Genomic DNA, 27,997 nt, shown 5'->3' on the forward strand with positions numbered 1-27,997 from the left:
CAAGGCAATTGTTCACCATGACATGGCCATTTATTGTAGTGACCCCTGACTAATACGTCAAGGAAATGTATTGCAACATCCCAATCCAGCAGTGTAAATCATAAATAAAATTAAAATGTGACAACATAAAAAAACAAGAGAAAAAAAAACTGAATGTAATTAAACAGTTACATAGTACATATTTTAAGATAACGTTTCCAACTGCCTCACTAAATACTCAATATACTCGACTAGATAGGTATACTATATCCATAGTAGAGCACAAGATTAATTTCAGTCAGACTGTGTTTGTTTCCTATTCATGACATGTTTCCTATGTCAAGAAGGGTGTAGAGTCCAGCCACATGACAACAGTTATGACTGACATTATACACAGTTATTATAAATGTATATTGCACAATAGCGTTGCTATCGCTATCGCTTGTAAACCAGGCTGTGCTTATTTGACATGGCTTTGAGTCCTCAGCTGCTGAAGCACTTTGTCCACCTGCAATAGAGCACAAACATCTGGCTAGATCAATATGGTCAAGTAAAACATACACAAACATGATAAAACATGTAGCAGTGTTTCCTCCAGGATTTTTCACATTAGTGGCGGAGCGGTTATCTTTCGCGCGCAAAGCGCGTGCGATTTTTTTCCTGCGTGCACGCGCATAAAACGCGCACTGGCGCTCAAAACAAAGACGTAGTTTCACCAAAAAATAGAGGGATAATTTCTTAAATAGCGGTTAAGTCATTAAAGCCGTAATTAAAATCATTAAAGCCGAGCAGGTGATTTTATATAGAAGGTGATCAAATACCAATATATCCTACAGCTGCAGCGCCGGTGGCGCTGCTCTGTAGCGACTCGGGCCGGTGATACTGGTTTGCTTCAAGTGTTTTTATTAGTTTTTGTTCGTTTTGTGTTTTGTGTAATATGTCTATCGGCAAAATTCTACTGCTGGTCTTAATTATCAGCGACCGTCTCCGCTGCCGTGCGACCAACACGCAGGGGGAATATGGAACAATACAGCACATCACATACTCCAGGGAAACGCTGCTGTCTCTCCGACCACCTCAGCCACTACCGGACTTTGTGCTGAACCCCACCCAGCCAACAGACACCGGGCCACGGCCACAACGCAGGCGAGGTCGCCGGGGAGGCGTACGTGAACGCCTCCGTCGGCGAAACAACAAACCACCGCTGCTGTCAATAATCCTCAGCAATGTGCGGTCCCTGTTGCCTAAAATGGACGAGCTACGTGTCAACATGAAGGGCTGCTTTGAATACCGAGAAAACTGTTTTGAAAAGCGCGTCGCCGCGCGCCTGTTTGAGAGCGATTCAGTCTCGATTGCAGTGCGAACCCAAACGACAAGGTTAATTGCAACATTGTAACATATTGTAAATAACTACACCCTAAATCGTAAGGAAGGTCTGGAAGCGGCCTAAATCTAGCTTCAATCTTCTTTTTTTCTGTTCTCCGGTCATAATAACTCGCTGCCTTTCTGCGCAGCCTGAATCAAAGTGGACTGTCTGAATCATTTGGTGGCGGAGGAAATTCTTTGGTGGCGGCCCGCCACGAATAAATAGAGGAAATACTGATCTAGTGTTACATGCAGATGCATAAAATAGTTATTCTGGAAGCAAGGAATCACCTCAGCCATCTGTAGTATACAGTATCGGCTACGCCTACACTCTTCTATGTTTAAATCTCCTTATCTGATTTCCAAAATGGTACTTGATCTGAAAGGGCTTGAGGGGTGTGTAGACATTTGTGGAAATCAGTGTTCTAAAGGTTCAGTGTGTGTAGTTCACTAACAATGTGTAATTGACAATGACTGCAGAGACCTGGGGGGTATTCCACGAAGCTCGATAAAGTTCTAAGCCTCGATAAAGTTTTAAGCCTCGATAATGTTAGCTTGCGTTCGGTGCCATCAATGTGGCTCAAATAATTCGCTGCTTGGTTGAGCTCCTTCTGAGTCAGATATAACTAGCCTGGTCGCGACCAGGCTAAAACACAGGCTATAGTGAGACGCGCGTCAAAAACGACAGTTCCTCCCTAGGAAATATTAGTTCCCACTTCACACGAGATAGATAGATAGATAATTTGATATTTTGAAAGTGTGATCGATCGATAGATAGTTTGATTGTGTGATAGATAACTTGATATTTTGAAAGTGTGATAGATAGATCGATATATCAATAAAGAAAAGAGTGTAAAAAAAAAAGTAATTGTCTCAACTTGCATTGCCGTCATCACAGCGGTCTGGCTGGCGTAGTGGTTAAGGCTGCGGACTCGAGTTCCAAAGGTTGCGAGTTCGAGACTTGACAAAGTCATTCATTTTATTTATTTTTACATTTAACCGAAGATTTCATGCAAAGGTTTCAAACACCATTGTAATCGTGTCAGTTCTTGTAAATTAGCCTGCACCATAATTTTATAGCCTACAATACTTTTTTAGATGAGATTTTAGATTAGATTCAGACAACGAAATGCAGTAAAAAGTGCGTCTGAAGAGGGATTCGAACCACTGATATAAAATGACGAATAAATCCTATGGCAGCAGTCAATACCACTAGGCCATTGTGGCGATATGACGGTTTGTAGCCTGCTGCGGATATCACCACAGTAGTAATATTCATTTATTAAAATATGAACATATAACAATAACTGGGGCTAGTATGACCTACGCATTTAATCGGTCAGCAATTTCTTGCCAAACCATTTCCCTCGCCTTGTTAATTGCGGCAGTATTGCACTATTTTACATCTTATTTTTCCGTCTTCATAAAAATCAATAATTCGGAATGCTGCGCAAATGTAGTACCCCTGCAGAGTGGAGTATCTTCATTTCGACAGATCGACACTTCAGGGCTTTTTATGTCTGCGTGCACGCGCCCATATCGAAGATGTGTAAGCCTGTCTTCTGTGAACACTGATGACACAAGGCTGATCCTCATTCGAGGAATCACCTGAGGCTTGAATTCCAATCTCGAGTTGCCTGAGCGCCGCATTTATTTATATCGCAGCTAAACTGATCCACCTTTAGTGGAATGACCCCCTGTAGGTCTGTAAGGCTTGAGAGTGGACTCCAGCCCTGTGGAGTGGGAGTGTCTGCGGTGACTCATATCTCCACTGACCGTGATGAACCAATAGGACTGCGGCCCATACTGCAGGAGGGACCGGAGGCCCATCTGACTGGCGGGGGCGATGACGTGGAGATGCAGGTGAGGGACGGAGGAGAAGACGGGCATATGGAACCCCAACCTGCAGAGTACAGCAACATAGAGTTGGACATGTTTGCATTATTGAAGCCACTGCAGTACCATCACTTTATTATTAGTTATGACTTATTTTACTTGATTATTGTGTTTTGGTATCTTGATGCTGCAATGACAATGTTGACGATTTCAAAGCCAAATCATTTTACTCTTGTGTACACTGGGATGTAAACGCGGTTCTGATTCTAGGTACTTCAGCACTGGCAAGTACAGTAGGTGGGCTACAAAGTGTCTACCTGGATGTAACAAAAGAAAGAAGACAGCCTCAGTCACATTTCTGATCATAGGGAATACCTGATGTCATCTAGGTCAGTGACCTTACTCCTCAGCAATGCACTCCTTCCCATCTCCCCCATCCTCTCAACTGTAAACAAGACAATCAATAGGCTAGTCTACATCAATATTTCCTAGTCATGCTGTAGGCCTACTTTACGTTAGCTATTATGACTTAAGTGGCCAATAATTAAACATATCCAGGGTGGTATAGTTCAGCTTTTTTTGTATTGTTTTAATCTTAGATCCCAGAATCTCATCTCTCGATTGAGAGAGACATCGAGATGTCTAGATGTAATTGTAGTGTTATGAAACCATTCATCAGCTCGTTCAGGACTAGTGTTAAATGGAATGGATGGATCATACCTAAAGGTATGTGCTCCTTCGCAAGTGATTTGCAGTTCACGATGTGCTCCCTTGGGACAACCAAGAAGTGATGCCGTGCGCCAGGTTTGACGTCGCGAAAGCAGACGAGTTCGTTATCCTAAGCACAATATGAACACATCAAATGTTGCCTGTATCACGATAATGTAGACGGTTGTTTAACACAACACGGTATAGTTGTCTTGTATATATTGTGTATTGTCCAGTTAAAAAACGCTAAATTGCTCAGCTACTTAATTCGATGACAAAACTTACAGAGAGTAGAATGTCGGTGTCCGTCTGTTCATTGGCAACACTACAGAACAAACATGTGTTGACATTTTCGCTTGGTTTAGTGATGTCAGGAGTTTCAAAGGGCGTGCATTGATAAGTTGCCATGTCTCTCTAGTGCGGCCAGTACACTGTCACTGCCTGGCCAGGCGGTGTCTGGGAGAGCGCTGCTGAGCAGGGAAGGCTAGCCAATACCAGAAATCATCGACAAGACAAACATAGTCGAATAGGCTAGGTGCACGATCTCCACTACTTCCTGAAAGGCACCTTGCATGAACATATCCTGTCTCATCTATTGGTTTAATTGATTAATCAGCTGTGCACTGTGTGTTCCAACGGTTTACCGCACAGCTGATTAATCAATTAAACCAATAGATGAGACAGGATATGTTCATGCAAGGTGCCTTTCAGGAAGTAGTGTTGATCGTGCACCTAGCCTATTGACACACGATACCTTCCCAATAGTTTGGGGGCTTATTAAAACATGTTTTGCCACTTTCCAGGAGACACACACATATTAGTGTCATGTAAAGCTGTGATTTGTGTGTGTGTTCGTTTGCTGTTGTTTTATTTTTGTATATGATTGTTGTCATTTGCCAATATGTATATGATCTGTTCTTGTAATAATAAAAAAATAGAAATAAGAATACACTATACTGACTGAACTCCACAATGCTATCTAATAGAACACAACAGCTATACTATTTCAAATAGATATTTAAAATAAATCAACATCTGATGCATCAAATTGTGGGACAAAATGCAATGTTTTTTTTTCTTTCTAATACGTTTATTTACATTTAAACGTGGCAATACAATAAATATATGGTGATATCACATGACAGTTTTGGATTCACAGGAAATAACACCGTTGGAACATTCAAACAATGAGAACAACATTCAACATCTATATGACAAAACTAACGTTCACATATGCTACACCTGTAAGGATCTGTGGCTGGAATGGGGATGCAGAGAATGCCACTCCAGAGGGTCCAGCATGGTTTGCATTCATGCAATAGGCCTTATAAATGTCATGGTTACCTGGGCATACTTGAGACAGGAAAGAACACCTACTTTAAATATGCGTTCGGAAAATACCAAGACTGCTCCACTGTGGGGCTCAACGTCACAACACAGTGCATGAATTAAAACAGACTGAAACGTGTCCCCTTTCTTCCCCAAAGAACATAAGTGGTTCGGTAGTGGATCACAAACTGTCTAGGACAGACTCCCCACTTAATGTAGTGGTATAAAACAACTAATCAGCGGCAGTTTTTTGGGGACGTTTTTTTAATTTTTTTAATCAACGATATGCTAGAAGTAACAGAGCATGAAATTCACTCATTACTGACATTTCTTCTAAGCCTGCAGTGCAAAAAAACATCTTACACTTCAGTTCCCTCAAAATAGGGACTTGACTAACCCCTACTTACTCTGCAGTATACTTACAAAGATATGTCTAAAACAAGAGAGATGTCTGTTGATTTAGACTGTAATACTGCCCCAGGTCCCTTTAGTGCTTGGAATGCATCAACCATATGGCTCATCAAACAACTTCCCTTGAAACCACAATACAGAAAACTGAAACAGGACATTCACAAAACACAAAATTCTATAAAAGTGAAACCATTTCAATAATTCATACATTCTTTTTAAAAACAAAATGTAAAAATAAATTGTAAAAAATTATAAAAATTTGATAAGACACAAACATATAATCATAAAATAAAACTACATTTGGTCATTGCAACCCCCCCCCCCCCTTACTTTCCCTTCTTAGTCAACAATTGTTTTGGACTGGGGAAGGGGGTGTGGAATGCTTTGTACTATGGAAATACAATGAAACATTCTCATTCAGTAAATGAATATGACAACCTTTAGAAGGAAGGACCTTCTCTTTGTAAACAATTACTCCTCTTCCTGCATGTGAAGTGGATCTTGAGCAGATACAGGTTTAGAAATGGGTTCTCGAAAGCACAACCTTGAACTTCCTCCCTCTCATCACACAAGTTCCCAACTTGTCAGGGACAAAAAGATTGCTCCCCTTTCATAAAACCAATCCTTGAACACGAGAAGGTCTGAAATGATTGGTCAGGTATAAACAAGCATTGTGTCAATAGCTCCGTTTTGTCCTTTGGTCGGCCAGATCGAATTTTGGCCAATCCAGCTAGTATATAACCGGCCAATCCTTTCAGATCTCAGGTGAAGGGGCTAGAAGCGGGTTGTTTCTGGATAAAAGCATTGGAGTAGAACGCAGGGCTCAATTGCAGCAAACTTGTTTCTTTGACCCTTCGAATACTTTCAGCAACGCAAGTCATTCTTCTCCCCCCCCTCCCCCTCTGAGTGTGTAGCAGTTTCTCGTCTGCAGTGGTTAGGCAAGCTACATGCTGGGATGGCTTTTGGTTGCGTGGTCGATATAATGGCAGCCAAGAGAAAGAGAGAGGAACCAACACCAGACACAGCTTCTTACACCTCTGCCTCCATCAAGAGAAACCAGGTCAAACCACCAGATCTAACCAACTGAGGCACACCACAGATGAGATAACCAGGCTGTCCTTCACCAGAGACCCTCAAACAGGATGGTAATATCCACAAGCAAAGCCAACACCATTAACCAGGTCCACAAACACTATCCAACACCCATCAAGGACCATCAACACCACCAGTTGTGACCATCAGCTCAGAAAAAAAGGAATTCTAACACCTAAAACGTCCCGGAAAGCTTATCAGTACGAGAGCTGGACAGAGGTGGGTTCCCCATTTTCTCTGAGTGTGGTTGGGCATTGGCGCTAGGTGCCCCCCCCCCCCCCCCTAGTGTGAGTGGGGTTTGGGAGGGGTTGAAGAGTGGAGAAGTCGGGGTGGAGGTGGGGGTGGCCTAATCAAAGGCCCAGACCTCCACGCTGTGGACGGTGAAGTCCTGATGCGAGGCGAGGGGTTGGTTGTGGAAGGTGGCACAGCTGGAGGTGTTGCCGCGGTACAGGTCGGCGTCAAGCCACAGGCCAAACTGACCCCTGGAGGGAGGGAGGGAGAGAGAGAGAGAGAGAGAGAGAGAGAAAGAGGGGGGGGTGAGAGAGGTGTTTACGGAACTGGAAATATGTGTGTGTGGGTACTTATGTGTTTGTTTGTAGGTAGGTGTGAAGGAGACGGGGGGGAGAGTTTAGACATTAGAGACACAAACTCATAACGCCAAGGTGACAGCTACAGAGACAGCCAGACTAGGACAGCACACCCACACACTTTCAAAAAAAGTCCCAAACAGTCAAACCCACTCACCCTCCTCCACCCATCTGAAGAGAATCTATATTGCCTTTCACAAAGTAGGAGTTGTCCCCAGTCCAGCGGTAAACCTGAGCGACGGAAGAAAGACGAGAAATCACGACAACCAGGTAGAAAAGTGTGCGTTCCCAAATGAAGCTGTGGTAACCACGTTGTCAAGGCGATGAGGCATTGACAAAGTAGGACAACAGGTGTGCATGCGGGCATAATATGGGTAAAGGTAAGGGTAAGACTCAGACCTTGATCTCAGGGCAGAAGCTGTAGAGGAAGGTTTCTCCCGTGCCATAGCAGTGCTCGCTCACTCTGAAAGGATGGGTAGAGAAGGCCCCGAACACCTGGAGAGAGGGAGGCAGACAGGAGGAGAGGGCTTGCCTTGACTTACATAGCACTTTATTCCAAAGCTCTTTACAATGGGCTCTCATACACCCATTCACACAGCAATGGCAGCAAGCTACCATGCAAGGCGGCGGCCCGCTCATTGGGAGCAATTTGGGGATCAGTGTCTTGCCCAAGGACACCTCGACATGTGGCCAGTCGGTCTTGCGATCATTAGACGCCGGCTCTACCTCCTGCGCCACAGCCTCAAAACACATGTGTGGATTCCCCCTGTTCCATAGTGGTTTACAGTTTACAGAATTTGAGGATTATGAGATTATCGACAGAGGAGTTTATGTTGCAAATGACGAAGGGATGAGTAAGGGGAAACAGGAGGGACAAAAAGGGAACATGAAGCATCTACTATTATGAGTGTGTGTGTGTGTGTGTACCTGATGGTCCATGTCCTTGATGACCAGAAGTACAGGGCCGTCTACGTCCGTCAGACTCCTGTACAGGGTCTTCAGGCTGGTCCCGTGCTCCACTGTGCTGTAGGCCAGTCGCCATGGGTAACCCTGCACCCGCGCTGGCAAACGACAGGCAAGCTGGGAGAGAGGAAGAAAGAGAGAGCGATAGAGAGAGATGTTTAGGGAAGTGGAAGTGTATTTAGGGAACTAAAAGGGGTTTAGGGGTGTGTGTAGGTAGTGAAGGTTCAGTATCAATTCCCTTATTTATATATATACACACACAGATATATATATATATATTCTTGTTGGTGGGTTTTGTATGATAGTGAATCCTTCTGTATGTTCACAATGTACCTTCTCAATGTGTGTGTCCTGCAGCAGAGCGCTGGCGTCACAGAGCACAGGCATCAGGTCTGAAGACTCGTCTCCCTCGTAGCTACCAAAGCTCTGCCTCCGCTTCGCCTCGTTGATGGTGATGATCTACGGACACAACCATGTACGGTCAAATCACTTCAATAGTAAATGGACTGACTTTTATAGCGCCTTAGTCCAAAGCGCTTTACAATGGCCTCTCATTCACCCACCAATGGAGGCAAGCTACCACGCAAGGCGCCGGCCCGCTCACTGGGAGCAAAGGGATTCAGTGTCTAGCCCAAGGACACTTCTCGACCCGCCGATCTGCCGACCGTGCGATCATTAGACGCCGGCTCTACCTCCTGCGCCACAGCCACCCCGGCATTACTTGACACGCTCTTCACTGTCCTGGCACCCTGCTGGTGGAACGAGCTTCCCACTGCTGTCAGGACCGATCACTCGCTATCTTCCCGTCGTAGACTGAAGACCCATTTCTTCAGGCTACACCTTAACTGTCCCTCCTGAGACATCTACATCCCGTCTACAGTTTCAGAACTTCTTCCTTCTTCTAGCATTATGACTGCCAATGGCCCCTGGCCCCGAGCATAGATCACTTAGATGCTTCACTTACTGACGTAAGTCAAATGTATTTGTTGTAAGTCGCTTTGGATAAAGGCGTCTGCTAAATGTCACCAGTCACACGGGCGCTCGTGCGCACACACACACACACACACAAACACACACACACACACACACACACACACACACACACACACACACACAGAGAGAGAGACACACACAACTGCACAGTGCTGACACAGCAAACCTACCTCCCAGCTGCAGGGAGTGATGGGGGAGCTGAAGAAGTTGTCAATCATGTCGAGTTCGTCCTTCTCCACGACCACAAAGCCCTGCTCACGCGCATCCTTACCATACACGTCAGGAGACCACTGGACGAAGAACGCATACAGGTGGTCCACCCTGAACACACACAAACACACACACACACACGTGTTTTGGAGACTACAACCAACAACTAACAACCAACTACCTACTGTACAACTAGTCTTATGCATCCAATTTATATTTATCATCCCAACCACACATACTATTGCACTGGCCATTAAAAGCAATGGTCGGCAGCTATGATGAGGTGTCCTGGCTGTGACTGTTCTCATTGGCCGCCCCTCTCGCCCCCTCCTGCCCATTGGCTGCCCCCCTCACCTCTCCTGAGGCACAGCGAACCAGTACTCAGGCTGTTTCCCCCGGGGCCCATATGTGTAAATGGGGCTGGAGATCCGGCCAATGTCGAAGGACTTCCTCATGGGTTTGCCCACCTTGAAGCAGAGGAACATGGGTGGGGTCTTACTTTTCTCCTCCGTGGAGAGAAGCATGTCTGCAGTGAAAAAGGAATGGGGGGAAGGGAGAGAGAGAGAGAAAGAAGTTTGCAGTGGCCTTCACGATACTTCAACATTTGATATAATAAATGTTACACAGGTGGGGCTGTCCGTCAGGTGTCACGGCTGCAAAAACAGTCACATGTTCAAGGACGGAGGCTTATAAGTGGGCAAGTTAAGGTAATGCACCTCCATAGTTAAGGTAATGCACCTCCATAGCATTCAACTGTTGTTCAAGTGTGGTTGTACTGGCTATGAGGGGGCAGGTTTAATACAGTCGTCCCACCCACCACCCCCAGCTACCCTCCACCTGTGTCTGATAATAATAATATAATAGCACCTTTCACACATAAAATGCAGCTCAAAATGCTTTACATTTGAAGCATTAAAACAAGAACAAATACATACAACAGCATGAATGGAAAAATAAAACAAATTTGTAGAAATAAAAATAAATAAAAGAAATGTGTCTAGTGATCATTTCATAGCGAGCCTAAAAGGTTACACTGCCAAGTAACAACTCCTGGAGAGAGGAGCCAACCCAGGCTGAGAGAGGAGCCAACCCAGGCTGGGCACAAGGTGATACGTTATTTGCCATTTTGTATGGTGTGATTGTTCAGGCAGCTACAGAGTGGAGCCATCCAAACACACTAAGCTTAAACCCATTACCATTTCCATGCAATAAACGATTAAACTTGAGTGTCCTGACTGACAGACAGCCTTACATTCTCTAAATAACAAATCGCACACAGAGCCTGGTGATAAGAGCCTGTTCAAAGAAACAATGTTACTATCTTCAAACTAAGAGCTTTCCAAATGCAAATGTTGTGATCCAAGAACATGATACGGTCCCCAGAGAACAGAATAAAAGGTTGTAGTGAACACTCACGCTCGATGGGCGCCTGCATCCTCTCCAGCAGCCAGGACTTCACCTCCGCCTTGTTGGTCCTCTTCCGTCTCTCTTCCGCACTCATCTCATCTGCTATTGGTCCATTCTGTAGCTCCCCTACAGGACTACACTTCCCAGGGGCCTCAGCTGTGTCACTCAGGCTCAACTTCCTGCTATCGCTAACACCTTTTACCAACGCCTCCTCTGTAGATTTCACATCTTTGGCTTCAACTGTGGCTAAGCTAGCATGATTTTCCTCCTGTATCCCATCATGCACTTCACCTTGTTTATCAGTCGAGAAAACATGGAACGACTCCGTTGCATCCTCGGTTGAGCTGTTTTGGACCAGTCCTTCATCCACTTCCTGCTTTCTCTCAGAGGAGCAGACTGGGTCGGGAAGGGTTTGGGTGTTTAGGAGCTCCCCCTGTTGGTATTGGATGGTAGCAGCAGAATTTGGTCTGGATCCAATGTCCGGATCTTCAGCATTCCCACCTATGGGAAGCTCCAGTTCAGTGAAACCCTCGTCCGATGGGGACTTCTTTGTTGGATCAAACTCTGCAGTCCCTGTGACTGGGAAGATGAAACATGGTGTGTTGTTGATAATAGGGATTGATAAAATGTATAATTTAGTTACATACTATTAGGGGTGTAATAAGAGACGTCATTATCTGTATCTGTTTAACCATCAAAATATCTGTTTAAATATCTGTATTCAGATAGACCGGAAGTGGGTATGGTTTATACCGGAAGTCGTATTGTCAAATGTCCTATTTTTGAATCTAATATTCATGGCAATGCAATGTTTGTGCCTTCAAAGCATCAAATTGATTTCATATTAGCATATAATTCATTATGAAATATATTTCCACATCCACATACTGTACTTTTCATCTCTCTCTCTCTCTCTCTCTCTCTCTCTCTTTTATTTTAATTTATAACTAAACTATGTTTTAACAACTGTCTGAACCCCACCACCACCCTTTAACTGGGGTTAACAATCAGAAACTAATTCTATTTTTAAAATAAATATACTAATACTACTTTCTTTGCCTACTGAATTAAGTTTAGATAGACTGCAAAATATCTGAACCGTCTTCTCCCCCAAAATGTAAAAAAAAGAAAATAATTGTTGGGGTACACTAAACAGTCAGTTTTAACTAAGCTTTATAAATCAAAACATTCATAAAAAAAAATCCTCACTGAGCTCTTTTTGTAAGGCTGTACATCCCTAACAGGGGTCAATATATAATCAGTTTGGACTGAGAAACAAAGATAAAAACATCAAAATATTGTTTCGCGTTGGAAATTAAAACTAATTACTAGGGGTTGGAATCGCAAGGTAACTCATAATACGATAACCGCACGATATTTTGTCCCCCATACCGATAGTATCACAGTACATCGATTCTGCGCTAATCTATACATTGTAAGACAATTCATCAACGATACATCAGGATATCTGTGTTAACTGGTATTTCATAACACGTTTCCAGTGTTTAAGCCCAATTTATACTTCTGCGTAGGCCCAGAGCCTACGCTGTAGGCTCACGCGCACCTCTCCAAAAATGTAACTACGCGGCAGTGCCTACGCAGACCGTAAGCACTGTGATTGGTCCGCTTGGTAGCACATGATTCCGACATGATTCTGACTCTCTCGTAGGCCAAAATGCGGAAGCCATGACAGAAATGTCATTTACTTTTTCTGTAATTACTTATTAATTAAGATTTGAAAAAATATGATAACCATCTTATTATCTTAGTTTAATGTCATTTCAATGCATTATTGACATTTTCTTTACAACAAGCATAACAAAAAAATCACTCTTATGCCGCTATGAGTACACCGTTCCAACGGAGCGCCCCATGGAAGCACAGCCTTCCCATAAGGAGCGCGACTGTTCAGTGTTTCCTCTATATGCATTGATTCGTGGCGGGCCGCCACGAATACATTTTCAACGCCACTAATAGATTCAGTCCACTTTGATTCAGGCTGCCCAACGAGAAAGGCAGCGAGTTATTATGACCGGAGAACAGAAAAAAAAGCAGATTGAAGCTAGATTTAGGCCGCTTTCAGACCTACATTTCGTTACGATTTAGGGTGTAGTAAGTTACAACATGTTACAATGTTGCAATTAACCTCGTCGTTTGTGTTCGCACTGCAATCAAGACTGAATCGCTCTCAACAGGCGCGCGGCGACGCTCTTGCAAAACTGTTTTGTGATTGGTCCGAAAATCGCGGGACATTTGGATTTCAGGAAATCACTCTCCTCTCCCTCTCTCTTCGGCCGGCGCCGGTCCCTTTAATCCCGTATCCTAATCGAAAATGCAACATCATCAGCGACGACTGTGGGTTATTGCATTTACTGCTGTTCTCTGGTTCATGTTCTTATACCAGTGCTCAGTATACGAGTATCTTTTTTTATTTTATTAGTTTTTCTGATTTTATCCCTTTTTTTCACCCAATTTAGTATCCAATTGCACCCAACCTAGTATCCAATTATCCCCTGCCTATTGCGTAGGATCCGCCGCACGACCCCGTGGCCGGCAGCCCCAGAGGAGAGAGCCAGGCAGACTAGCTGTCTGGCTCCTCGAGCCCAACACCGTTATTCCGGCACCCCGGGGGCGGTGTTGCGCGACGGATCCTAGTCCTATACCCCCCTTGGGAGCGGCCGCTCAATATGCCGCTCCCTGTGGGCCCCGTCGATATCCGGGTCTGGCGAGACCGGGATTCGATCCCAGTCCCCGGTGGGCAGCTTTCACCAGAGACTGATGCTTAGACCGCTGCGCCACCGCGGGGCACAGTATACGAGTATTTTAAATGAACATTCGTAATATAGTCAGATGTTCATGGTCAACTAAATCAGCCTATTTTATGAAACAAATAATGTTCCCGCTAATGGGTTAACCGAGCAGCCTCGCACCTAACGCTAGCTTCGAACTATTCATAGCAATATGAGCGGGGCAAAAATAATCTATTGCCTCTAAAATCATAAAATCATCATAAAATCATCTTTCGTGTACTTCAGTTCATATTCGATGAGCTGATGATCTTTCTGTGTGTGTGTGTGTGTGTGTGTGTGTGTGTGTGTGTCATGGGCGTTCCGCATGTTCTGCTGCAGCTGTAGGATATCTTGGTATTTGATCACCTTCTATATAAAATCACCTGCTCGGTTTTAATGACTTACCCGCTATTAAAAACAAAGAAATGTTGCCACCCTCTAGTTTTTGGTGAAATTACATCTTTGTTTTGAGCGCCAGTGCGCGTTTCATGCGCGTGCACGCGGGAATTTTTTTGGCCGCACGCGCGAAAACTGACCACCCTGCCACTTCCTGGAGGAAACACTGCTGAGGAAACACTGCTGTTTATTTAGAAATAAATGATTACCTGTGGCGTTTGACAGCGGATGATGATAGACATATTTCATGTAAAGTTATCTATAAAGAACTGTGATTGGTCCGCTTGGTAGCGTCACATTCCGGCTCTCTCGTAAATGCGGAAGCCATGACAGAAATCAATGACAGTCGTTTACTTTTTCTGTAATTACTTATTAATAAAGATTAGAAAAATTATGATAACCATCTAATTATCTTATTATTATTATTATTATCGTTTAATGTCATTTCAATGCATTATCGCAGAATTTACGAACGCAGCCATCATGTCAATCGTGTTTAGTTTTTTTCAGAATAATATTGAGCAACTTCGGATAGAATCTGTATCTGTTTAAATCTCATTATTCGTGCTATCCGAATACCGTATTCGTATTCGGGTACATCTCTACATACTATACTAGTATTTAAGTATTTAAACCGTAAATATAGGTGATACACAATGATGCATTGTTAATTAGCAATGTCATACCAATTTCTGACATGGGGGACTTGATGTCCAGGACGATGGGGCGTTTGGGGTTCAGTGCTTCGTAACGGCTGAAGGGGTTGAGTTCACACTCGGAGGGAAGTGCCTCCCATTCTCCTGGCCTGTACAGAGGACACAGATCCTGGGGTACGTCTCTACAAGCGGTCAAGGCATACCGCACACCACAAGGGAGTATGTTGGGGAAAAAATGGAAGAACAACAACAAAAAAATCCAACAAATGAATGAACAGGACAAAAATGCAACTCAAAAACAGAACATGAATATGAATATGCAAAAGGTAAATTATGACAATCATAAGACAAATAATAAGGATAAAAGATAATAAAGATAAACTAGATAACAATAAATTAAAAAATTGACAGAAATCAATGCAGGTCATTATGCCCCTACAGTCTAGTATCCGCTTGTTAAGTCGTGACGTATTTCCGGGGCCAACGTTGGCTGAGGCGCTGTCTTCGAGATGCCGAAATAATAATAATAATAAATTATATTTATATAGCGCTTTTCAGAGGCTCAAATACCCTGACAATATGGAGAAAACGGTAAAGTGCTGTGTCCCTTGTTGTATTAATAGATCCGAGTCTAAAAACCGATTAAACTGTCATTCTACCGCTGTAGTTCACAGGTACTCCGGTGCGGAGAATTTCTGATTTGGACTCGGAAATGGCTAAACGTCACTTTTGACGTCAGACTTAACAAGCGGATAGAAAAACCCTGTAGAGAGCCCATCAAATCAGTTTACCTCAGAGGGCAGAAGAAAGAGAGCTAGGACGGGCCAGAGAAAAGGAGGAAGACATTTTATGGGTGAGGGGGGGTACATTTTCAGACAGAAATAGCAAGAAGAGAAAGTGGAAAACAGTTTTAAGATACAAGATCTAGGAAAAGTGGGCAAGAGAAATGGAGGAATCGAAAGGGGTGAGATGTTAAACGAGGAAGGGAGTGGCAAAAGACCCAGTGAGCGATAGAGAGAGAGAGAGAGAGAGAGAGAGAGGAAGGAAGAACGGAGATAGAGAGACTAGTTTCAGAGCGGGAGTGCGTCTTACGACGGCAAAGCGTCCTTGAGCTTCATGCGTGAGACATCGTCGTAGAGGGCCACAGAGACCACCTCCTCCATGGGGCAGATGAGCCCGTACTCCTCACAGCCATGCTCGATCACAAGAGGGTCTGACTTGTGAGGGTCAAACATGATGTTGTTGGGTGTCACGATCATCACCCCTCCCACCACACCCTGTCAGACAACAACAATGCACAGTGGAGTTGAAACGACCCAACAACCCGCAAGACATAACAACCTACACAGTCAAAACAAATAACACCATCTTAGAGACAAAACAACCAAGAAAACAAAGATAACACAAGTGAGAAATAACACGAGCCTAAAACTAAAACCTTAAAAACCCAAACATTTGATTGATCCCACCTAGGGTTGCAAAAGTTCCCATATGGAAACGTTGGAAATTATCGGAAAGTTTCCCAAACTTAAGGGAATTTTGCAACTCAACAAAACCCCCTTCACATTGTGAGACATCACATCAGAGACACCATAACACATGAGCTCATTTTTCATTTCAAAATGGCGTGGCAACTCACCATTCCATCAGTGAAGAACTTGCAGCTCATCTTGATGAATTTGACTGTCGCGGGACTATCGTCCTCAGATGAGGGAGACAGCTCACGACGTAGGGGTCGAGCCGACTTGCTGTTCGTGTCTCCAACCTATTGGGTGGGGGGGGGGGGGGGGCGGGAGTGGTCAGATCATAGACAATATGGGATTGATTACTGATTTACTTGCCTCAAATTAGTCTTGTTGCCATGTACATTGCTGGGGAATGACCAGAGACGTGCTTCATTCCAGAAGGTTGTACCCTGCAATCTCTCCGTATTCCCAATACAGCACACCACATACATAAAGATCTGATCTACGGCAGTCTAGAATCACGTCCCCCAACCCAGAAATCTCGCGTGATCAGGGTAGTCGTACCTTGAATAGACCTGTACGAGGCAGCCATGTGCGACAGAGCAAATAAAGTGCAGAAGAACGAAAAAAAGAAGACGCGTCAGTCACCTCGCTTCTTGATTGGCTTCATTCCATTCCACGTCACAATCGGACTCGCGAGCAGGGTTGCCAGATGGGGCGGGTTTTTATTTTATTTTACAAACATCATAGGCAACAGACATACAGTTTAGGGGGCAGGAGATGGGCACCTGCCCAATAGTAATTAGCGGTTTTCTGACAATATAGGTTTTGGGCTGGTTTTTGGTGGATTTAGCATTTTTTAGACTGTGGTTAGGCTGGAAATTGTCAATCCTATCTGGCAACCCTGATCGCAAGTTGTCAGTTTCGCGCACACACAAGGACTTTTGATCTGCTCGGAATCTGCTCGGAGAATGGTCGGGGCCGACTATCGTAAATATTGAACACGTTTAATATTTAGGATCGTCTGCGCCGACCATTTTCAGAGCAGATTGTCGGGAGAAATGGACTCTTAACACACCTCACACCACAGGATAATCTTGTAGGATAATCTTTAGAGCCATCCGATAATCGGGCATTTGCTGTCCTTGGTCGGAAGGGGGGAAATCGGGCCAAAATCGGCCAGATTATCTTTATGTGTGTACCAAGCCAATGTGGACTGAATTTATATAGCGCCTTTATCCAAAGCGCTTTACAACGGCCTCATTCACCCATTCACACACACATTCACACACCAATGGCGGCAAGCTACCATGCAAGACGCCGGCCCGCTCACTGGGAGCAATTTGGGGTTCAGTGTCTTGCCCAAGGACACTTCGACATGTGGCCAGCCGGGGCTCGAACAGCCGATCTGCCAACCTTGCGATCATTAGACGGCGGCTCTACCTCCTGCGCCACAGTCCCCCCAATGTGGTACAGCTGATGTTTATATGGCAGGAGGTGGTGGAGAGTTGGCTTGTGGGCTCGAGCTGCAGTTGTTTCCTCAGTTGGCAGTTAACCCTGAGACTCAGTAGCCCCTGAAGACAGCCAGCTCACCCTTTTTCATTTCTATAATTTTTTCTTAATAAACTAAAAATAAATGATGATGCTTGTGAAGTCTCCCTGTTCTTCGTAAGTGCAACATTTACAACTGCAATCCTATCAGAACTGCGGAGGGGAGTGAACAAGGGGAGATCGCGGTTGAGGACAACTTTCTGGAATGAAAACGAAATCAAGAGAACTTCCTTACATGTGATCCTCTCTCTGGTAGCCCATTGGTGGAGGCAGGGTCACAGGGACCCCGAGACTGAGAATCTGCTTCTGATTGGCCCACATCAGGAGCGAAGAGTTTCTACAAGGGTGATGGGCAGGCATGTTAGCCAGTCAGAGAGCCATGAGTGATGGCGTGAGCAGGGTTGCAAAGAGGTATAGACTGAGGTGTACAGACTGAGGTATACAGACTGAGGTATATAGACTGAGGTATATAGACTGAGGTATACAGACTGACAGCTCACCTGTCCAGGATAGACACTTTGGGAGAAGAGGCGGTTGAGCTGGACCAGTTTGTTGGGGGTGATATTGAACTTAAGTGCGATGCTGTTCAGTGTGTCCTGTGATCCCACCTATAAACACAGGTTATACAACATCTTTGGCTGAATGACAAGAGCATCAAAAGCAAAAAGAAAAGGAGCAGCATGCAACACAACACCATGAAAGGAAACACATCAACTGAGGTAGGTTCAGCCACTCACAGTGTACTCCACAGTCCCCGGGGGCCTCCTCTTCTCCTTCTTAGCCTGGCTCTCAGTCGTGCCGCTGTCGTCTGGGAGTGAGGTCACTGCAGTGTTCACGGTACACAAAGAGGAACAGTCGTCTGAGAGCAGCTCACACAGGTGCGTGTGCACAAACACAATAAGACGCAGCTTAAAAAGCTCACACACACACACACACTCTCTCTCTCTCTCTCTCTCTCTCACACACACACACACACACACACACACACACACTATCTATCATATCTAATATCAACATCGATTCCCGAAGGGACACAGGCCCAGTCAGCCTTTCTTTCATGCCAAAAACAGAGTGGTGATTAGGACACCTTCCCCCCTCCATTTACAGTCACCCAAAGCTCCTGCTCCCCTATGGAGACACAGTAGAGAGTGACTAAGCACTGTGCAGCTTTGTGTCACCGTACCGTACATCTACACAAAGACTAGTAAGACTGGTATGTCACTAGTTGTGTTTCCATACAAGTTAAACAAATTTCAAAACGCGAATCATTAAAAGTGGAGCGTTTCCATTAACTTGGTTGGAGCAAATAAGATAGGCTATGTAAAACGTAATTTCGTCAGAGGATGACGCGGTATAGGCTACGTGTCTACGTTACACATGTTGTGGAAGTAAACAAACGAGCCAGCTAGAATTAGCCATGTTGCAAACTGTCCAGAGGAAGGAAAGTTAGGCTAGTTAGCTAGGCTACGTAAAACGTAATTTCGTCAGTGGATTTACATGTATATAGTTTGATGTAAAGAACTCTCCCAACTGCAATGCAAAAGGGTCAATGACGTGACGTGTACATTTTGTGTCCGAATGTAATATTTTCAAAAATTAACAATTAATATATATATATATATATATATATATATACAGTGTTTCCCCTACCATTGCCTCCCGCCCCCCGCAAGAAAAATGTTCAATGTCAATTAGTTTTTTTTTGTTTTTTTGTTTTTTTTAATAATAATATTTTTCTACCAGTTGTATATGGCCGAAATATGTTTATTATGTGGTCGAAATATGTTTATTCTGTGTCATTTGCTTAATTTATGTGCACCCTCATTTAATATGTTTCTCCTCTGTGCGTTTTGCTGCCAGCTTGTCCGCTTGTCTCCTCGTTTCACGAAGGGCGGGGCTCAGCTCCCTCCACACACACGCTCTGACGTGCTAATCTAAAAAACAAGCCATTCGTCTCTGCTGTAAGTGCAAATAAAGGCCAACAATAATAGTTTTAGTAATGGACGGACGTAGACCCCAAACCTCTGACAAGCAGGCTAACTTCCCGCGTTTATTAAACGCACCCAACCCGAATCTGGCGATATGGACGACTTTAGACGCTTTTTAGGGGTGCTTGAGTATCCCTAAATTTCATCTCAGCACGACCTAAAAAAGAATAATCATTATTATTATTATCATTATTATTATTATTATTATTTTCTGAAATCATTCTTGCCCAATTACAGTCATGATGTTACAGTTACACACTCCGGTACAGTAGCCTACATACACGCACCTCATTGGTCCGCAAGTAGTCTCGCGCTTCGCCCGGAGAATAATTGTTTAGCGCGCGTGTGTGTGTGTGAGAGAGAGAGAGAGAGAGAGAGAGAGAGATGAAGTAAGAAGTCAGCAGATGAAAGTAAGCAAAGTAACCAACCGTAGCAAATATAATTTCTGACAGAAAACATTGGTTCAAATTGTTCGTTATTATTGTGACTTAACTAGAAAGTGTCTGATTGTAGTTCCATGGTGACTAGAAAGTGTCTAGTTCCATTGCGTGAATAGTGTTAACGAACTAGCAAGCTAGCTAGCTAGCTCAGAGGTGATTAGTAATAATAGATGGTAGTAGTAATAATACAATATGTCTTATTCTGCTAGAATTGGGCTTTATGGTAATAAAATACAATAAAAAAGTGGATTGAAGCATTGGAACAAACCCTCACTCATTGGAAATGTCAGTTTTTTCCATAGATAAGACATAAGATTGTTTTTCAGGTGAGAGAGTCAGGTCAAAATGACATTATCTGACTGCATTGCCCACAGCAACCCAATATACAATTAGAATGATGTTATAAATTGATATGGATCAATTTATACCTCTTATTAGATTATACATATTCTGGTTGTTATGTTTGCCTTTCGGTGGACAGCAAAAGAGGGAGAGAGGAGGATAGAGAGGGAGAGAAGGAGAGAGAGCAGGATGGTGTCAGCACACCAAAGAGACAGCAAGAACCAGGTGAGAAAGTGGACAGGTAGTCAAGACCACAAGTAGCCTTGAGAACCTATGGTTCTGGTGCAGCACCCTCAGCACCCCCCTTCATTACTTGTAATAGGATGTAATAAACGTTTGACACACATGGCAATAAAAAAAACATGAATCTTGAATTAGCAAAACATTTTTGCTATTTAAACATGTCAGCATGTCATCACTGACAGATGACAGGTAGATAATGAAAGGTAGTAAAACAACTTCAAAATGATGTTGCCAGACTTGCAGACTTTTTAACCAGACCCGGTCACATATATTTGTGTGTGATTGTCAGTGCAAAGAGGGAGAGAGGAGGATGGAGATGACACAGAGAGAGAGAGAGAGAGAGAGAGAGAGAGAGAGAGAGAGAGAGAGAGAGAGAGAGCAAGAGCAGGAAGAACCAGGTGAGAAAGTGGACAGATAGTGAAGTCAAGGGGTGCCATTAAAATATCAAAAATGATATTACAACTATTATATAAACATTCTGGCATGATTTTACAAGGGTTTATAACAATATACTGCAAAATGGTTAAGGATTTCTACGTAGAAATGTTTGCTTTCCTCAAATCACTTGTCACAAAGTCACCATTTTGGATCATATCAACTGATAATCATCATGTGACAGGATATTACATCATTAAGACCCCTGCAGCAGACCCTCTGAAAAGAAAAGTAGCCAGCTCTCTCTTAAATGTTTGATAAATGCACTTTTCCGCTCCCTGTTATGAATGTCCTCAAGTATCATATCATTCGGTACAACCGCTAAAACACACTAAAAATGTTGAAATATTTTAGAAAGATATATTTAATATGAATTCTTATATTGCTAAATTCAAGCTCAAGGTCAAGTTCTCACACAGGTAGCTAAACATGTGCCTGTTTGAACTGTTTACTCGTTTCTTAAGTCCTGGTATATTGTGGCATTTCTTTGCTGTTTGCCATCTAAGACATGTTTAGCAGACACGGTCTAGCACGACTTGCTGCCGCTGCTCTCTGGAACTACTGATTTCTACTCTAATATTGTTGTTTCTCTGTTGATATTTCTACTCTTCTCTCAGCCATTTGAACAGTAGCCTATCCTCCCGGCAATATCAGTGACTTGATTGCTTGTTTTAACTCACAATCACGTGTGTTTTGGACTACCGATTTAACGGCTTCCTACCTGGCTGGCTCCCTTGCCCAGCCGCCGCTGCTACTCTCGCGACCTGTATCTGGTAGCTTCACCACCAATGGATCCGATGGATCAACAGGCTGCTGGTATGGAGTAGCCCATCCTCGCATGGATTATATCCTTCATAGTCCATCCAGTAACACCGTTACTTCCAGTGGTGTAGTCTAGTTTTTTCTAGTGGGTATACTGTGATTTTTCCCTCCCAGCCTCATATCGTTAATTTCGGAACGGCATAAAAATAAATCTGCGCTCCCTGTCTAACGTTATATATCTAACATTACATGTTATAAGGCTGATCTGTGCATGATAGTGCTGCATTTCCCCCCCATTGATGGTAGCCTATATGACGCTATAGTCAGTCCTGATGGTCCAAAAGTCAAGTGCTTCGTAACACAGACGGGGTGAATTTTATGAATGAAAGTGTGAAAGTTCTGTCACAAAACGCTGTTACGTATCCTCGCACATTTTTAAGTGGGTATACGGCGTAGTCCTGCGTATCACAGACTACACCACTGGTTACTTCAATACTCTGCAGCAGAACTTTTCCAACTATGATTCCACCTGTCAGAGCACCGCCGGCAGTGAAACATGTGAGTCACGTGAGTTGAAATTCGCTACGTCAGAGTTGGCCTGTTTCCATAATACCCGATGTAAATCAGAGGCGATTCACAAAAGGCAAAAACCACCTCTAGCAAGCGTATCGACTTTGTGCGAATTAGAGGCGATTCGCATCGAGTTTATGCAAATCAAGCCGTTTCCATAACATTTCTCATGCGAATCATCTCAAACTGATGCGAATCAGAATGGTTTATGGAAACGCACCTACTGGTACAATAACATCTTTGTACTGCTCAGTAAAAAAAAGACCTAAGAGAACATTCAGAAGTGGATAAACATGGGGCTTTCAGCTGAGAAATGAATGACAACATAGAGTTACAGTACACAGTTGCATCATAGGTAGATTGAATTATCTAGTGTTTGTATATGAGCTTTTACATAACATCGTTTGGATGAAAAGGCTGCCATAAAAGGCATTTGTTTGAGCAGTAATTGGACACAGCGGTACTCAGGGTTCTGTTTGTCTTGACGCCTATGTTGGTCTAAGTCTAAGAGAACAATGCCAGGGGTTTTATTCGATGACAGACTGCAGTTTACACAGCTGCCTGACCCACAGCTGCAGCCACAATACCGTAACATTGTTAACTGTCAACACAGGGTTAAAGTCTTTTAACAAGAGTCATCAGAAAACTGTCACACACACACACACACACACACACACACACACGATTAAAACTGAGTCATTTAGAGACACTATAATGATGAGGGTAGGTCACAGGTAATTAGTGCTATATTCATAATACGTTTCTACTGCAAAACATGGAGATTTCTGCTGTCCCTCCACCCGACCACAACAATTTGCAGGAAGGAGGGCAAAGGATGTTATTATAAGAACATAGTCCTTCAAGTTGCTATATCATCAAAAACTATTGCTGGTTATGCAACTTCCTTCATAAACGAGATGATGTTTAGGACCTTATTGACCTAAATGTTTCCACAGCTGTGAGTGGTGAGTGTGTGTGTGTGTGTGTGTGTGTGTGTGTGTGTGTGTGTGTGTGTGTGTGTGTGTGTGTGTGTGTGTGTGAGTGTGTGTGACACAGTGAGTGTATTTGTTAGCATATGAAATGCTGAGTCTTTGAATACTACTTTATTACAACACTTGAGTTTGACCCCAACAGAAAGTAGGATTATCTTTGGTTACCAAAAAAAAACTAAAACAAAAACCATTAGGGATGATTTAGATTAATTAGAACCTTCACCTTTGATGTCTTTGGCAGTTCTACGCAGAAACAACTTACCCGAGCTTACAGTTGGTGGGGTTAGTTTAATCTTCTGCAGGACCCCCTCTGGTAAACTCTCCTTAGGGTCAGAAGCAGGGGCGTCAGGACAAGAGATGACGGGCGTCTTCGAGGCCGTATCTGACGAGTTCTGCTCAGCCATAGCCTTCTCCGATTGGCTCTGCTTGAGCTGCCTCCGCCTCTTCAGCCTGAGAGTGAAGGAGAAAGTGAATAGTTTCTTAACTTTCACTTAGGCTGCGGCAACAATAACAGTGCAGCTTCCGCTGCGTTTACGACTGTTGTGAGGGAATTACAAGTTTAATCAACAAAAGACGTCATGTCACGGCATCTTTGAAATCAAATCCCGCAACTAGGGATGCTCCGATTTATCGGCCACCGATTTAAATCGGCCGATTTCACTCCAAATGACTCGATCGGTGATCGGCAAAAATGGCCGATCGCAAAAACCGATTTTTTTTTTAAATATTTTTTTTCCTGGGGAAGACAGATAACTGAACAGAAAACATAGGAGGATGTAACAGTATGTAAACCATGAAGGCCACGTTTATGATGTCTTTTATACAGCCATATCACTGACTTGGGCTTCAGGCCCTAACTGGGTGATAGGCCAGACTTTTACTATGCCATAAAAATGGGTCTGCGTTTGCTTGGTGCCTAATGGATCAAAACTTTTGTCTAAAAAGCAAAAAATATGTAGGCTATCCAGTCAGTAGGCCTACAGTTATGTATTTTTTTTAAAATCGGTATCGGTATCGGTTGATCTTGAGGGAAAATATCGGTGATCGGTATCGGCCCCAAAAATCCAGATCGGAGCATCCCTACCCGCAACGACTGCTCGCTTGCTTTCTCACTTTCACTCCCACATTAACTTGCTCCGTCCATCCGTCCGACCGTCCGTCCCTCCTCCCTCCCTGCCTCCCAGCTGCTGTTCTCTATCCCTGTCTTTTACCTGATTAATCATTGATAAGTCAGACGGTGATGTAATGGCGTCTCCCTCCGTGCTCGAGGTTCATTAACAGGGGGAGCTGCAGTAAGCTGCGCTGACATGGCAGCATGCGGTCCCAGACACTCAGTGTACACAGGGGTAACGCTATGCCTACGGGACTGGCTATGAGCAAGCTTGGTGGACAGAGAGCGTGGGGGGGAGGTGGGGGGTGTTTAATGAGAGTGTGGCAGGGAAGAGGAGAGGAGAACAACAAATATGTTACAGATACAGAATGGGTGTGAAAGCAGAGAAGCAAAGGGGAGGGAGGGAGGGAGGGAGAGAGAGACAAAGGGAGGGGGTGTTATTGCTCTAATGGGGCAGCAGTGGCCAGATCAATAAGACCAGAGACAGTGACAGTGACAGAGGCAGACACAGCTCTTGCCCTCTAATAGTCTCTCTCTCGTTACGGGTGCAGTCAGCTGCACATCTGGTAAAGGTTTCAGGATTCCACCACGGCATTCCAAACAACACTCCTGTTTCATTCTGGGACATTTCCAAGGGTGGAATACAGACATTTTGTTTGGTCTTTCTCTCCCTCTCTCTCTCTCTCTCCCCCCCTTTACCTTTCTCTCTCCCTCCCTCCTTCCTTCCCTCATCTCTCCATCCAATTGAGAAGCAAGGAAATATCTGGCCTGTGTATTCTCTCACAGCCAGAGAATGCAATGCGTAACGATAAACAACTCTTCCCGGCAACCTTCAAAACCCAATGCAGTGCCAAGCTATTGCAAGCTTAGGCTACAACATCACTTAACCGAGTTAACCATAACAAAAATACACAACCAAGTATAGGTTATCCCATCCAATTACTGGATGACCTGGATGAACTCTTCCTAGAAATCTTCCAAATCCCAATACAGTCCCTGACTTTCTCATGCATCGGCTACAACACCAGTTTGGTTTAGCGAAACAAAACAGCCTACCAAGTAAGTACTGTTTGGGTTGTAACTCCTGACCTGTACTGAAAGTCAGAGCACTATTTCTGTCTTACCTGCTATATGGAGGACGTTTGCAACAAAATGAGTGACATCAGTTATGTCACAGCCTGTTTGGGAAGAACTCTGTCTCCCTAGGTGAACTTTGAACTCTTCTCAGCAGACGGGAAGAGGGGAAGTGAGGGAAAGGTGGAAATAAATTCTAGCTGTGGCTGTGTGTGGGCAGGAGATAAGAGAGTAATTTTCCCTCCATGTTCCCTCTCTTTCCCAGGCTCTTCTCCTGGCTACACTTGACTAGAGTTGGCGGTTAGCTAACCTTGAGATCCAGGCTTTCTCAGTTTTCATTTGGAAGTATGGCTACGTGAGATTAGTGGTTAGCCTGGCTCCAATCTGAATGGAAAAAAAACTACCAAGTTTGCCCAGAAGATCACTGACCACAGCCACTCATGTTTTGAAACTTGTTTTGAGCATATGGCTTTGTAGGAGTGGGCATCTGTGTGTGTGAGTGATGAGAGGGATCTAGTTCCACGTTGCACATCTGACAAGGAGCCGTAAGCCCGCACTTACTGCAAGTGGGGGCTTGCACAAGTGATGCATCAGTATCCTATTTCACCACTATGCAGTTACCCCGCTGATGGACTGATGCCAACTCTACGACACATAACTCCATTGCATCCATGTAGCAATATCAGGTGAACACAAAGCGGTGAAGGGAAATATGGCCAGAGCCTTACTCATCACACACATTGACAGACTAGAGGGAGAGAATGACTAGTCCATCAACGCACCGTGACAGAACACATCACCGCGCACCGTGTCTGGACGTCACCGCAGAATGTCACTTCAACTCAGAGTTGATGGTTGAAAATCGAACACGGCTGACACATCTCGCACTTACATACTGTCTCTACTAAATGACTGTCTCTACAACCAACAACACTCACTCACTCACTCACTGAGGCAAAAGCACACACTCATACCTGCTTACCTGGCAAAGTAACCTGGCTTCCTCTCTCTCTTCTCCATCAGTGTGGCGTTCTAACACTGCATGCAAATCAAAACACACTCTGATCCCGTAGTAGGCAGAAGCTCCAGGCGATCTCCGCTCCCTGCTTCTTTCTCCTTCTCACACTGCACTCTACACTTCCTTATCCTAAGGACAGAGAAAAGAGAAGGCAGTTAGCAGAGTATGGCTAATGTTGCCCTGGCTGTTGGATGCAGGATGCAGCAGTGGCACACAAGAATAACAACCAGACTGTTGAGCTGAGTGAATGTCAATGCCACAGGTCATCAGCTTAAGTGTGGGGTGCTGAAAGCATATCAAATATGAAGTATTCGTCAAGCTGTGATATTCGCTGATAAGTCGGTGAAGCACATCCCTCTATTTTCCAAATACAAAATGTCCAGGTCAACACAGGCCCCTCCATTTGAGCGACCATTTTTACAGTAGGACATGTAATAAACGACCCTTTTGTGGCCATGATGTTTTGCATTCGAGTTGAACTAGTACAACTTAATGTATCTGGTTTGCGTTTCTTTAGCTGCTAATTTGCAATGCATAGACTCTCAGCATTCAAAACTGTCACAACTACCAACCATCCACGAGAGTAATCATTGAGACTGTGATTAGGTTAAAATAAAGCTGTCTCCTGTGAATCTTATCCTGAACAACAACAGTGACTCTAGTATCCTCTAGTCCTCAGACTTTAGTCAGGACATCTCCTACTTCACACTTCATCTGTGATGATGGCTGTAACAGGTGCAGCTAACATTTGGAGGGTAGCCTTACATGCCTATTGATAATTTAATTGAGTTACAGCATTGAGCATAGGAGTGTGTATTAAACCAGATAGGCCAGGCTGTAGAGACAATACCTAGCAACTAATTATGAAGCCCTAATTGTGTTGACAAATTAGTAAGCATAAGATGCAAACGACTCACGCCGAAAATATAGGCAGGAGGCTATTCCCTCATGCTTCCTCTCTTATTAACCCAATACACATATTATAGTTCGTGTTTACTACAACCGAATATAGAAACAGATTACCCAACGTCAGCTCTTGCTACCCACCTTTCGAAGTAAAACAGATTTCCAGCTGATATTAGGGATGCAATGTCAGACTACTGGATATTCTTTGTACGCAATTCTTACGAAGCAACGCATGATGCCATGAACAGTAGCCTACGCCGGCGGGACGAAGTCCATTACATTTGACAGTTGATGATGCTGCTGGTTACCTTACAAGCTAGCGACATAGCTAGCCAGTTTGTTTATAACCGAAACAATAGATGGAGACAGACTCGGGTG

The 27,997-nt window shown here is 44.0% G+C and overlaps 2 protein-coding genes across 2 annotated transcripts; both read right to left on the minus strand.

Moving 5' to 3' along the window:
- Positions 1-125: 125 nt before the first annotated feature.
- LOC308160384 (adenosine 5'-monophosphoramidase HINT3-like) lies at positions 126-5,240 on the minus strand (the record flags this gene model as incomplete). Its single annotated transcript, XM_080534299.1, has 6 exons — positions 126-487; positions 3,121-3,247; positions 3,556-3,625; positions 3,901-4,018; positions 4,174-4,213; positions 5,233-5,240. 6 exons carry the CDS (start codon positions 5,238-5,240, stop codon positions 440-442), a joined length of 411 nt encoding a protein of 136 aa, XP_080390425.1. The 3' UTR covers positions 126-439.
- On the minus strand, positions 5,011-27,956 carry ncoa7b (nuclear receptor coactivator 7b). The gene is made up of 17 exons (XM_080533414.1): positions 27,761-27,956; positions 26,678-26,842; positions 23,773-23,960; positions 18,476-18,561; positions 18,239-18,346; positions 17,974-18,075; positions 16,361-16,486; positions 15,814-15,998; positions 14,752-14,903; positions 10,890-11,459; positions 9,828-9,999; positions 9,434-9,584; positions 8,604-8,729; positions 8,235-8,387; positions 7,707-7,802; positions 7,465-7,538; positions 5,011-7,202 (listed from the first exon to the last, which is right to left on the minus strand). Exons 2-17 carry the CDS (start codon positions 26,713-26,715, stop codon positions 7,067-7,069), a joined length of 2,463 nt encoding a protein of 820 aa, XP_080389540.1. The 5' UTR covers positions 26,716-26,842; positions 27,761-27,956; the 3' UTR covers positions 5,011-7,066.
- Positions 27,957-27,997: the final 41 nt, after the last annotated feature.

The sequence above is a fragment of the Nansenia antarctica genome, assembly GCF_963989245.1.
Source record: "Nansenia antarctica genome assembly, chromosome: 6".
Taxonomy (NCBI): Eukaryota; Metazoa; Chordata; class Actinopteri; order Argentiniformes; family Microstomatidae; genus Nansenia; species Nansenia antarctica.

Coding starts and splice junctions, on each gene's coding strand:
- ncoa7b (XM_080533414.1), bottom strand. CDS start 26,715: ATGGAGAAGAGAGAGAGGAAGCCAGGTTACTTTGCCAG. Junction 16,487..17,973: donor TACCAGAGAGAGGATCACAT/GTAAGGAAGTTC, acceptor CCCACCCAATAG/GTTGGAGACACGAACAGCAA. Junction 15,999..16,360: donor AGTTCTTCACTGATGGAATG/GTGAGTTGCCAC, acceptor GTTGTCTGACAG/GGTGTGGTGGGAGGGGTGAT.